The sequence below is a fragment of the Galeopterus variegatus genome, unplaced genomic scaffold (genome assembly GCF_000696425.1).
Source record: "Galeopterus variegatus unplaced genomic scaffold, G_variegatus-3.0.2 Scaffold36, whole genome shotgun sequence".
In the NCBI taxonomy this organism is placed as follows: Eukaryota; Metazoa; Chordata; class Mammalia; order Dermoptera; family Cynocephalidae; genus Galeopterus; species Galeopterus variegatus.
In genome coordinates, this window is record NW_007726147.1 from 1,064,331 (window position 1) to 1,078,159 (window position 13,829).

Genomic DNA, 13,829 nt, shown 5'->3' on the forward strand with positions numbered 1-13,829 from the left:
AGCTGCCACCACCACCCAGAAGCCCGACCGGAATCCTAGGGAATGGAGTCGGGAGAAGCCAAACCTAGCTACAACTAGACAAAACTGCTGCCACTGTCCCAGGGCCCCACCAGAGTCCCGAGGAACAGAGCCAGAAGCCAAACCCAAACACAACTAGGCAAGCTGCCACCACTGCCCCAGGGCCCCACAGGGGTCCAGAGGCATGGAGCAGGGAGAAGCCGAACCCAGCCACAACAAGGCAAGCTGCTGCTACTGCCCCGGGCACCACCAAGGTCCTAAGGAATGGAGTTGGGGGAACCCGAACCCAGCCGCAAGCAGGTAAAGAGCACACCAAAATCACCATTTCCATGTGGGTAGCCCACCACAGCCACCACAATTACCACAGCTGCCAGAAAAGTGGCTAGTCTCTATAGCAACAATCACAGCCACCACACAGATGGCACACCAGACTCTCAACTGCACTGACACAAGGAGAGGCACCATCAGAGACCAAAAAAAAAGAGGTCTGGTCCTCTCTCTCCACAAAGCACTCTCCAGAGTAATAGAAGAAGCATCTGCTTTATGATAATAGGGGAGGAGTTGATCACACCTGTCTCAGTATTGGACAGATCATCTAGGCAACAAACCAATAGACAAACAATTAATCTATCAGATGGAGAGAACAAATCTCTGGTTATTAGAGGAAGGAGGGGAGAGACTGGATAAGGGACATAAAGAATATGTATGATTTGTAACAATGAATATGCTAATAAAAAATAAATTTAAAAAAAATCACTACTTTGGGGCCGGCCCGGTGGCGCACTCGGTAGAGTGTGGCGCTTGGGAGTGTGGCGGCGCTCCCGCCGAGGGTTCGGATCCCATATACAGACCGGTCCGCTCACTGGTTGAGCGCGGTGCGGGTGCGACACCAAGGGTTGCAATCCCGTTGCCGGTCGCGGTACGGGCATGACACTGAGGGTTGCGATCCCGTTACCGGTCACGAAAAAAGACAAAAAGGAAAAAAAAATCACTACTTTGACTTCTAACACCATTGATTAATCTTCAGTTTAATTTAGCCATGGGTTTCAGAAAGAAAACCTGCTATACAGAGCTTGTGAATAGGGGAAGAAACACACCAAAATGTTAAAAGTAATTATGTACATAGAGGTAGGACTGCACATGACTTTACTTATTCTTTATAATTTTCTGAATTATTTGTAATGTGCATGTATTACTTTAATAATAAAATAATAAAAATCTCAAAAAAAAATCAATAGAGGGCCGACTCCGTGGCTCACTTGGGAGAGTGTGGTGCTGGGAGTGCAGGGGCGCTCCCACCGTGGGTTCGGATCCTATATAGGGATGGCCGGTGCACTCACTGGCTGAGCGCGGTGCGGGCAACCACAAGCCAAGGGTTGCGATCCCCTTACCAGTCACAAAAAAAAGAAAAAATCGATAGAGATTTTTCAGACATTATGGATTTTCCTTTTCCCTGTGTCCTGTAGCCTCTGTCACTGACACACTTTCTAAACTGAATTTGGTGTTTTATTGCACCAGTACTTCAGAAAGTCAAACATTCATACACGGGGCAGACATCCCTTTTTCTCAAAGAGGCAGGTAGACTGAGCCATCAGCAGATACTGGAATCTGCCTTCCACTCCACCCTGCTGTAAGGCGTGCAGAACCCGAGTAGGAGCTCCTCTGAGGCCTATTCTTTTGTGTGGTCTTCCTTATGCTTCGCACACTTATATTTTTATTCAAAGGAGTTGTACTGAGCACTCGCTGGCTGGGAACCTCGGCTTGGAAAGAGCTGCAAGTGAGCTGCAGAGCTGCAGGCACTCACACAGGCAGTCAGCCTCCAGCGCTTGAGGCCTGACTTCCTGCAGTCGCTCCCTCCCCTCCTGCCACACTGGCTTCTCTGCCATTCCTCCAACAAGCCACGCATACCCGCACCAGTGTAGACCTACAGAGGCCTGGAATGTCCCCCCCAGTCTCCTCAGGGCTTGCTCCCTCCCTCCACTCTGGTCTCTGCTTCAGCATCACTCTCCCCTTTCCTGATTACTGACCCGTGAAGGTACATGCCTACCCACGCCTTCTTCACATGCTGTCACCCCCTGACAGTAGACGGCTGTTTGTCTGCTTACTATCTGTCTTCCCCCAACCACACTGTTACTCCATGCAGACAGACTGATTTGTTCCCTGCCCAGTCACCAGCCCCAAGCACGGCGCACACAGTAGGCAGTCAAAAAATCTTGTTGAATGAATCCTGGAGTGGTGGTAATGGGAGATGAAGCTGGATATGATACTGTGATACAGTAAGAAATATATATTTAGATATCTGGTTCCTAGCACATAGCTCCTAAAACCCTTGGAATCTCCTAAGTAAGAAGAGTGTCTCTTGTGTGATGAGATAACAGGTGGCTGAGGGTCCCCAGACAGTTTCAGATGAGGTCTGGTTGCCAGAAAGACCAAGGTATAGAAGGCTGGAATTTTTAGCCCTATCTTTACTTCCGAAGAGCACAGAGGGGCTGAAGGCTGAGCTAATCATCAATGGCCAATGATGTAATTAATTGTGCCTGTTTAACAAAACCTGCACAGAAACCTCTGAACAATAGGGTTCAGAGAACTCGCAGGTCTGTGGACACAGCAAGGTGCTAGGAGGGCGGTGCAGCTGAAGAGCCACAGAAGCTCTGCACCCGCCCACACGCCTCGCCCTACGCACCTCTTCCATCTTGCTGTTCATCTGTGTCCTTTGTAATAGCCTTTAAAATAAATCAGTAAATGTAAGTAAAGTCCCTTCCTGAGTTCTGAGAGCTATTCTAGCAAATTAGTGAACCTGAGGAAGGAGTCGTGGGAACTCCCAATTTATAGCCAGCTGGTCAGAAGTATGGGAGGCCCAGCCTCACAGCTGACATCTGAATTGGGAGCAGTTTTGTGGGACTTAGCCCTTAACCTGTGTTGTTTATGCTAACTCCAGCACCTGAGTTAGAGTCAGAATTGAATTGAATTGAATTAAATTGCTGGTCACCCAGCTGGTATCCAGAATGTTAGAGAATCGGTTGTTGGTATGGGAAAAAACCTATATATTTGGGGTTAGAAGTTTTGTAGGTAAACACAGTTCATGGTTGTGAGTAAAAACGATTCAGACTGGACAAAGCTGTAAGTAGTAGCCATAGAGTACTGGATGCTCGGTTAGGGAGAGGCACTTAAGCAGTGAGGCGGAGACAGGTAAATGCAAATGTGCCGTACATTTGCCATACAAATTGTCCAGACCAGATTCATTATGGGTCTAAATTAAGGCAGAAGAGGAAGATGGGGGAAGTATTTAGGAGATAAAATTGGCAGAACTGGACTGAATGGCTGGATGGTGGGGTGGTGATAAGGAGCAGGGAGGATTGGAAGGACCTGAGATTTCAGTTTTGGCCACTGGTGGTATCATTAAGAGATATGAGGACTACAGAGCAGGAGGTAGACTGGGGCTGGGCTGGTTGCTAATGATTCCAAGCACAGACCTATGGAATGTGAGGCCTCTGTGAACTATCCCCACCCGGCACTCAACTGTGAGATTTTTTTTTTTTTTTTTTTTTTGTCTTTTTCCGTGTCCGGCAACGGATCGCAACCCTCAGTGTTGCGCCTGTACCAGACCAGGGACCGGCAACGGGATCGCAACCCTCAGTGTTGCGCCTGTACCGGACCGGGACCAGCAACGGGATCGCAACCCTCGGTGCTGCGCCCGCACCTCACTCAGCCAGTGAGCGGGAACCGGTCTGTATGTGGGATCCGAACCCTCGGCGGGAGGGCCACCGCACTCCCAAGCGGCGCACTGTAGCAGTGCACCACCGGGCCGGCCATCAGCTGTGAGATGTTTGACTGAGACTGATAACACCCCTGCCTAGCATGGAGTAGAACTGAACCAACTGCTCTCTGGAAATTAAGGTTGTGTTTCTGGGCTTAAATAATACCATGCTCTAGCAAGTCCCAGATTAGACAAATAGTATATAATGTCCTTCTGGAGAAAAGAAAGAAAACAATTAGAGAAGTTACCCTTGAATCTAAACTCATTAAAAAGTAATTTTCAAAAATGGTTAACCATTCTATAATCACATTATGCAATATAGAGACTAAGCTAATATGTAACCATTATAAAACAATGAAATATCGACACACGCATTCAGAAGTCAGTATTCAGTGGTGTTACCTGTCTTCAATGAACATGTCATAATAAAATCCATTTTCAATGGGTGGACCATAGCACAAGTGGCCTCCATAGTAAAGTTCCATGGCCTCCCCAAGAATGTGAGCACTGGAGTGCCAGTACACCTGCACGGGACAGAGAGGACATTAGCTATCAAAACTATGTCATGGAAAATCAGTGGTAAAATAATGTGAGTGAGCAAGTGGATAAATTTTAAGAGAATAAATGCCAAGACACAAGGGCAACATCAGTTTGAAAAGAAAATCCTCAATGCTCTCTTACAAAAGAATATTTTCTGGGCCCTCCCCTACCCGCCCGGCATTCTACCATAGCCATTTGCTCAGTTCTAGTGTAAAGCTGTCTGCTGAGAGATGGGACTGAAGCACACCTACTACATCACTTCCTTCTGTGCACATTAACTGTGGGCAATGAGCCCATCCACTTGGAACAGAGCAGAGTAGCCCCATGGAAACCCAATCTAGGCCCAAAGTGGGAGGAAAGCTGAGGAGTGCCAGATGCTAGCTCCTTTTTCTCCAAGGGCAGCCTCTCTGAGTTGGATGCAGAGAGCTAAAGTGGCTGTTGATGACATCACTAGTGTTAAGATTTTGCATCTCCACAGCAGTCTTCACATGCTGAGTAGCATGTGATGTGGAAGTTTGAAAGCTGGCTTGGGAAGAAAAAAGTGTTGCCAGGGAATGCCTGCTGGCTGCCTGAGACCCCTGAGCAGTGTATGCATGGGCTAATTTACCACAGGGTCATCAGCCCTACAAGTCCAGAAAGTTGATTTGGTTTTGAATTCCCTAAGAATCAGTGGTTTATAGATAAACTAAAATTAACTGAAGTCACCAAACAAATATAGGTGCCAAAGGAGCAAGATAGTCAAGTCCTCTCTGGCTGCACTTTCTTCCCCTTTATTAAACAGGAAACAAATTACAATTAAAAAGCTGTTTGATAAAATAAATCAGAGCAGAGGGAGTTAGATGTTTGTGCATCTATTTGCAATTCTGACCCACAGCAATAGGCTGGGATCTGCAAACGGACCCAGAGGGTCAGTCCTTGGGACAGAGCACCTGTCCTTCAGATGCTATCAGGATTGCAGGCTGACCACCAACATCAGCCCAAATCTCTTTTGGTGCATCGTGCACACCTAGATATTTGTTGAGCAAAACATTGTGTTAGGTACCAGGGATAGTTAAAGAAACAGTTACAGAAACAGATATAGTCACTGCCATCATGTAGTTATGGCCTGCTGGGGCAGAAGGGTATTTAAAAGGAGGTATAATAAAGAATAACAGGGAAGACTCTACATTCATGGGGACTCAGGAAGGCCTGTGTGGATAACGTGTATGGGATGGAACAAAGAGTAGCTGGAAAAGATTAGAGAGGTAATGCAACCATGCAGGCCTTGGGGAAGAGGTTGAGTTTTATTCCAAATGCAATGGGACACATAAAGGATTTTAAGCAGAAATGATTCCATTTACATTTTAATACATCATTTAATAGTGTATGTGAATGAATTTCAGGCGAAAGGATTTCAGGGAACAAAACAGCAAGTAGGCAGTTTCTTGGGTACTGCTATAACAGAACAGGGCAGACTCCTGGGCAGTGGCAATGGAGATGGAGAGAGGTACGTTTGCCAAGTACAATCTACTGGGCTTACCCCATAAGTCGGAGATTGGAGTTGAGGGAAGGGGAGTAATCACACATAACCTCCAAGGTCCTGGGTTGATCAACTGGGTATGTGGTAGAGAAGTACATTGAGATGGGCAAACAGGGAAGAAATAAGTTTTGGGGTTGAAATCAAGAATTTCATGGTAAATGTACTGAACTGAAGATTCTTGTACAATATCTAAGGGGAACAGGCATGTCTAGCTAGAGAGTTGAGAGTTGAAAGTTTATAGGACTGTACTTTCTGAATCACTTTTAAACGTGGTCTTATTAATATCGTTTGGATTAAAAATTGAGAAATATGGCATTAGCTTCACAATGTAACCTAAGCTAATCACAGGTTAGGTTTTACGGAGATAATGAACTACTTGAAGGGAGATGGCAAAGTTAAGGTGACAAGGTACATCAGAGATCTACACGAAAATGTGGCACTGAAAATTACATGGAAGTAATTAAAGGAAATTTTAGTTTTTTAATCATTTTTTCCAAGTCTTCTACACATATTAAATTATTAAGACATCCATTTTTAAGAGTCTATTAAAAATTCATTTCAAATACACATTGATTTAATAACTAAAGCATTCTAACTTAAAAAGACAATTATTTTAAGAATGGATAAATACGGGCTACTTTAAAAATTGATATATACTTATATATATTCATTCTGTAAATATTTATTAAATATTTATTAAACACCAATATTCAAATTTTAAATCTTAAAAGGCAAAAAACTCATCATTCTTGACTTCAATATGTGGCTTCATAAGTAATGTAGTTTACAACGTAAATACCCAAAGTTTGGTTGGTTGGTTTTTAAATACTTACAGCTTGAGCTTCCTCATTATCAAACAGAAGCAGCTCTAGGGCGGAATCCCCTTCCAAAGGGCGGTCCAGGTCCCATAATTCACCATTTACTTTGGCTATTACTGTGTTTTCAGCCAGTTCTTGACTAATAAGGGAAAAGCCTCTTGGGAGTTAATCTTATTACATGCTACAAAGATTGGTTAAAAGAAAAGATTAAAATAATTTCCAGGGTTTTTCATAAGTGGATAGAAAGCACAAATATAAGCTAATAGGACAGATATTTTTTATTTTGTGACATTTATTTTATGTACAAAATATATGTACACTGTAAACAAAACTTGGAAAATAGAGAAAACACAGAATAAAATAAAAATCACATATAAATCTCATCACCCCAAAATAACTACTCATAGCACCTTGGTACACGTCTGTCCAGTCGTTTTTCTACACCCATGCCTCCCCCCCAACACATGTAATTTTTTTCCAAACACAATTGCCAACATAATTGTATAGCCTGCTTTTTCACTGCTGTGCCATCAGACAGTCTTCCAAAACGGTCTAGAAGTATTGTGTTTATTAGCAAAGCCTTTAAGTTTTGCTCTCCTAGAGTACACAGTTCTGCGCACGCAGGTCGCCTTTAAGTTTTGCTCTCCTAGAGTACACAGCACAGACATCCACGCACATGCATCTTTGTGTCTTCTGTGACTGTTTTCTGGGAATAAGTCCACAGAAGTGGAATCGCTAGGTCAAAGGGCAGTGCCTTTGAAAGATATGTGATAAATATCATCTGAGTGTATCACTTCCACACATCCTGAAAGATTTCTAAAATCTTTGTCAATGTGATGTTGAAAATTGTTTTAAATTGATTTCTTTTTTTTTTTTTGTCTTTTTCGTGACCGGTAAGGGGATGGCAACCCTTGGCTTGTTGTCACCCGCACTGCGCTCAGCCAGTGAGCGCACCGGCCATTCCTATATAGGATCCGAACCCGCGGCAGGAGCGTCGCTGCACTCCCAGCACCGCACTCTCCCGAGTGTGCCATGGGGTCGGCCCTAAATTGATTTCTTTGATTATTAATTTTATTAAATGTTTACTAGCTATTTTTACTTTTACGAACTGTCCATTTCCTTCACCTATTTTCTACTGAGGTATTGACCTTTTTCTTTGTGTGGCTTTTAAATAACACTTATTGTTGTTTGAGAATTACTGACAAGTATAGCAAGAAGAAACCTAGACAGCACAGAAAAGCACAAAGAAAAAAAAATTACCCACAATCCTAGCACCCAAAAATTAGTTAACATTTTGTTGTATGTCCTTCCACATTTTTTATTATATATACTACTATGAAAACTTTAATAATATCATTCTGCACATTATTTTATAACCTACTTCTTAAACTTAACAGTAAATCACAGCACTTCCCCTGACAGCGGACAGACTTCTAAAACATGCTACTTAACAGCTGAAGATGAACCAAGATTTCCTAGGCATTTTGGTTATTTCTTTGTGGGTTTGGTTTTGTTTTGGCAATGACAAATAATGCTGCAATAAACATTCTTGAACATATATCTTAGGACCCAATTATTCTCTCAGGAAAAGTTCTAGAAGTATAACTGCTGGGTCAAAGGAAATGCATTTTTAATGATTTCTGTTGGAACATATCACCAAATTTTCCTACCAGCAAGGGTGCAAGAGTACCTCTCTGTGCTCTCATAACGTTAGCTACTATTGTTATATTATCTCTACAATGTCATGTTTTAATTTGCATTTCTGTGATTTACTTGAGCAGCAGTACAGCATTTTAGGAGTATACACTCTGGTGTGAGACCAACCTGGGTTTAAACATTGGACACTTTGGGCTGGCAGGTGGCTCACTTGGGAGAGTGTGGTGCTGATAACACTAAGGTCAAGGGTTCAGATCCGTGCACCAGCCAGCCAAAAACATTGGACAATTAATTTCTCTAAGCCTCAGTGTTCTCATCTATAAAATGGGGATTATAGGACCCTCCTTATAAATTTATACTAAGGATTAAATAATGTATACATATGATAAGAACTCAATAAATGTTAGGTATAATTATTAGTGAAGTAGGATTTTATTTTCATTTTTACTGTCTGTGACAGACTGCTAGTGTTCCACAAATCCATTTTCCTCTTCTACAGTAAGTTTTCCAGCCTTCCTTGCAGCTAGATGTGGCCATGTGACCAAGTCTGGAGCCAACAGATACAAGCAGAAGTGATGTGCAGCACTTCTGAATCTAAGCCTTAAGACAGTGGAGGGAACTTCTCCACCCTCTCTCCACCCTCTGTGGACTAGAACACAAACATGCTGTTGCCTCTGGACCATGTAGACAAGAGCGACACTATATCAGATGGTCCAGCAAGCATAGGAAGGGAACCAAGGTCCCCAAACGATTGTATGAAGAAGTGCCACCCTGCTAATCTGGACCTCCAAACTGCTATATGAGAAAGAGACTTTGACCATATTTAAGCCACTGGGTTTTCTGTGGTATCTTTGTTGCAGCAGCTTAGGCTCTCTCTTAACTAATACAGAAATAAGAACCTGGATATAACAAAAACAAAACATGGTATTCGCTTAGCAGACAAGCAGTGGGTTATAAGGAAATAGATACTAAGATGTGGAAAGACAATAACCCTTGTTATAGCATAACAAAATATGTGATAAAACTTGCAGACAAACCATGTGTTACAGTGCTTGTGGCACATGAGGAAGCAGATATAATAAGGAAGCACACTGGCATACTCTGGATAATTCTTGTTGCTTTTAGCAAGATACCACCAGAATGACACAAGCTCAGGTGAGAATTATCCGGTTTGCAAGCAGGGATGGAAGGGACAGGGCTTTGCCAAGAGAGGTTTTCTCTGCCTGTGGCCTGTAATTCAAATTGACCAAGTCCAGAAACATGGGGCTATGCAAGACTGGAAAGACAACCTCTGTCCCAAACAGCAAGAGGGACGGGCGCTGACAGCCCTTCTCAAAGGCCACACATAAAGACAGACAGTAGGGGCCCATCGAACTGCCAGGATTAGACAGTAAGGGGGCTCACCTCCCACAACTTGTTGTTTCGTATGATCTCAGTCCGCTAAATTGAAGGAGAGAGGAATGAGCAAGTACAAAAACCGTGAAACAAAAGGGTGAGAAGTCTCTATCCAGAAGGATTCTTTAAGTGAGATCTTTCATGTGGAACTGATTAGCAACAAACAGACCAGAAGTCTACTACGGTTAACTCTGTGAGGGAACTGTATTGCCAAACAAATCACAAGCCCAGCTTGCAAATACCTGTGATTGTTTGATCCTTAAAGGACCCCCCAGCCCCCAAGTGTGCACCAGCAAGAACTGGGCTGTGCAAACCATACAGCCCCCAAGAGGACGAACTCTCCCACACTTCAGATATGGCAAACAAGGGTAATGGACAACTATGAACTTCCCAAAGAGCAAAATCAGGACCCATGGGGGACTGTGGCCGAGAGCTGCTCCTGGAGAACAAAGGGTGGCCAGATGGGCTGACCCAAGTACCAACCATTGCCAGGCTATGGGCCTCACAATCATTGCAAGCAGAATCCAATAACATCTGTATACCACTGTCTGCTCTGTTCCTTTCTTCCAAATAGACACTTTGTGATTGCCTTGTGTTTACTGTATATGTGCATAGAGTATGCAGACTTGCCTATTAGCTTATTAATGTAAGTAGCCAGCCTGATGGGGGTGTTCTGCACATCACTGAGAAACCCTGGGTTTTGAGCTATGGGACCTGGAGTTGTCTCACTGGGGGAGGCGATGAGTGCACTGGATGTTGAAAGAAGAGTGCCCACAGACATCCAGATGTCGATGGGGTGGACTGCTGCAGACTGCCCATTGCCTAAACCATTCTCCTTCTCTTCCATGGTAAGAATGCTTTAGCTGCACACATGGCTGCCCATCAGGAGCTTCATCTCCATCCTCTCTTACCGTGAGGTGTGGCCATGTGACCACATGCACGGAAGTGTAAACTGAAGTGAGCACTGCAGGGTCTTGGCCTCACAGCATCGTTGTTCTTTAGCCTCTCTTCCTCATGCCTGCAGAAAGGGACTCAGTTTCTATTCTCAGACATGAATATACTCTCCCAAGGAGGTGGCAGATCAACAAGAAAGAAGGAAGCTGGGTCTATACACTACTGCACAGACAAAAGATATCCACCAGCCTGGACTGGTCACTTCTAGACTGTTATGGGAGAGAATTTGATATCTAACTTATTTAAGACACTGTCTTTAGAGGTCTCCGTCGCAGCAGTTTAGCCTAATTCAGTGGTTCTTAAACTTTGGATTGCATCAGAAGCCCCTGGAGGGCTCATAAAAATATATACACGATTGATTCAGAAAGTCTGATGTGGGGCCCAAGAATTTGCTTGTCTAACAAGTTTCCAGATGATGCTGATGCTGCTGGTCTGGGGACTACACTTGGAGAACTACGACCTATCATATTTTGAATGCAACCTGACTCTCCACGAGAAAACATATTTTTGCCTCAAAACCCATTTTTCCCTAGCTTATCATCTCTTCTGGAAAACAAGGAAACAGGTTGGGAGGGCCTTTAGAGGTCATGATGTGATAGGATGAAACAAAACTACAATCAGACTTTTCAAAGGAAGTCTGAGGATTTCCACTGTTGAAACAGCTTGCTTTTTAAATAAAAGTTTATCCACATGGCAGTTTTGAGCTATAGCTTTCATATAATTGTATTTAATGCTAGGAATTAACATTAGTTATAACAATGTAACTGTACTAATGTATCTAATTTCTGTAGATGTCAAAGTCCTATTCTAGGACTGATAATAGCTCCAACACATACATCTTCAATCTGTAATTAAAAGACCTATGAAAAACTCATGCAAATTACTTGATTGATAAATAAAATCAGTATAATGTGACCTGTATTACAGACTTTTTTCTCTACTATACATTCTCTTTGCAACTTTAACATTTGGACCTTCCAGAGAGGATGAGATTGTGTTCTGATATCCAATTATTGATTTAAATAGCCTTTTTAGAAGCCAGAGGAAAAAAATTACATTTAATGTATTCAACTTAATAACAGTAAAATATCTTAGTGGTCCTAAGAAAACATTTTCACCAGACTTTGGTACAGTTACTTAAAACTGAGTATCTTCTTCAAAATATGGTTTACCTAATTTCAGCTGCCACTTGATAAGGTGTTGTTTTCCAAAGTTCCCCTTGCACTGTTCTCCCATCCGCCACTCTTACTGTGATTGCCTTGCTTGTATTCCTTTTTTCTTCATAAATGGCAAGTAAGGGCTGATGATCCTTCTTCAATATTTCAAAAAGCTTCAATCTTTCTTTTATGAAATCTGGTTGATGTTTCACCTGAAAATCATTAGAATACAATGATGTTAACATACACAGCCCACCTTTTTCCTGGTTGCTCGGCTCTAAATCAGTACCACCCCCTCACTGCCTTCTCACATGTCCTAGGTTTAGTCTCTGTCACTCTACTTCCCACACCCAGAAGACCCGTCTCCACTTATCTACCCCCTTATTAGCTCTAATGTCCAGCTCAAAGCCCACCTCCTTTAACTATGACACTCTCTGGCTTCTCCCTTTTCCACTGTTCACAGCACACATCCACATAGTCACGCAATACAACATTTATTTATATACCATCTTACTTTGTTCTCTAGTGGTTTCCCCTGTGTGTGTCTGAACTCAACAGACTGATCCCTTTGACACCAGGTATTCCTCCTATGCTCCTAACCAAGTATTGATACTTGATAAATACCTTCTGGTTGTTTTAATGATTTATATAAAAAAAAGCAAAGTAGCCAGTTTCTTTAACACAAAAGAAGAGCTCTGCTATCGCAACTTAAACAGACTTAACTACAGCTGTGTGGCTAGCTCATCTCTAAGATAATACATCTCGTATCTAAGGATTGCAAAGTTTTATACATATTAATGTGGCCCAAATAATAATTTAATTAGTACAGTAATTATGTTTTTATTTAAAATCCTGGGTAATTAACTATATACACATATTTAGAATTACAGGTAGTGTTTTATATTATTTCCACAGCAATGACTTACCTCACTCTTGGGCCAGCTTTCCTTCATTTTCTTTTCAGTGTTCTTTTCTTGGTTTTGATTAGAAGGAAACTGAAAGATAAATTATAAATGACTTACACCAATGGCAAGAAGGAGCAACGTATCCAAAAACTGAGGAAAGACGGGGACATGCCAAAAGGCTGCAAGGGCCGCATGTTTAGAGGCTCTCTGCCTCCAACATGATCACCACCTACAAGCCCTTTTCCAAGTTTGAGTCCTTCCTGTCTGTGCATTTCATTCTTGTTAACCACATTTAATATATTTTGCTCTTTAAAAATATTCCCTAAACTTTAAACCAATAATATCGCTGGAAAATGTGTAGCTGCCACCAGTTTTTAAATGCACTATTTCAACAAGATGTTGCTAGAGCAACACAGTGACACTTGGTAAAGAACTGAAGGACATCTCACAGTCCGAGAAAGCCTTCAGAACTCAGAAAGTTTACTATGTTACAGGAAGATAATTTGTCCTTTAATGAACTAAAATACTAAAATACTGTATTAAATGAAGTTAAATATACAGATCTCTCAAGATAGACCACCAAAACAAGTGAACAAAAAACCAAAACCACCTGTCCTAAGTAGCTCAAAACCAGCCATTGCAGGGAATGGAGGGTTTGCGTGTGTAGCTATTGATCTTTCTGCCCAAGAATAATGAGTTTTAAGCACTCAACCATTTTTTCCAACAAATGAAAATGCTACTTCTGCTGCTAAAAAAATGTGCGGCAAGCTATTTCACGGAAGAGCTGAGAAATTACACCTTCAGGGCGATCTGGCGATTGCTGGGAATCAGGCCGCCGCAGCAGCACAGGGCAGCGCACGGCAGGGCACCGGGTGTGGGGCGCTCGTGCGGTGCTGCACGCGGGGCACACCCTGCAGGGCTCCTCCAGCACCCGCGCCTGTCCTGCCGGAGAACCGCCGCGTGCGCACCGTCGCGGCCCGCGTACCCGCCCTGAGTCCCGACCGCCGCGTTACCCGCGCGCCCGGGGCCGCCGCCGCCCGCGCCGCGCTCTCCCTCTTGGCCTGGTGGCTCAGCTCCTCGGCGAGGCACAGCCGCAGGCGGTAGAGGCGG

The 13,829-nt window shown here is 43.2% G+C and overlaps 2 protein-coding genes across 3 annotated transcripts in view; both read right to left on the reverse strand.

Annotated features, from left to right (window-relative positions):
* Positions 1 to 6,728, reverse strand: part of TARSL2 (threonyl-tRNA synthetase-like 2) — a 64,227-nt gene extending 57,499 nt beyond the window's left edge. The window contains exons 1-2 of one of the 2 annotated variants that reach the window (XM_008571087.1): positions 6,668 to 6,728; positions 4,178 to 4,299 (exon numbers count right to left, since the gene is read on the reverse strand). In XM_008571087.1, the coding sequence (XP_008569309.1) occupies positions 4,178 to 4,260 (83 nt within the window). In that variant the 5' untranslated portion in view covers positions 4,261 to 4,299; positions 6,668 to 6,728. Of the gene's footprint in view, positions 1 to 4,177; positions 4,300 to 5,834; positions 6,015 to 6,667 lie in introns of those variants that run through there. The other variant, XM_008571092.1, reaches the window with a different exon arrangement.
* A 98-nt stretch (positions 6,729 to 6,826) lies between these two features.
* Positions 6,827 to 13,754, reverse strand: LOC103589176 (probable threonine--tRNA ligase 2, cytoplasmic). The gene is made up of 4 exons (XM_008571074.1): positions 13,733 to 13,754; positions 12,741 to 12,809; positions 11,830 to 12,026; positions 6,827 to 6,833 (listed from the first exon to the last, which is right to left on the reverse strand). Exons 2-4 carry the CDS (start codon positions 12,765 to 12,767, stop codon positions 6,827 to 6,829), a joined length of 231 nt encoding a protein of 76 aa, XP_008569296.1. The 5' UTR covers positions 12,768 to 12,809; positions 13,733 to 13,754.
* Between the last annotated feature and the right edge of the window lie 75 nt (positions 13,755 to 13,829).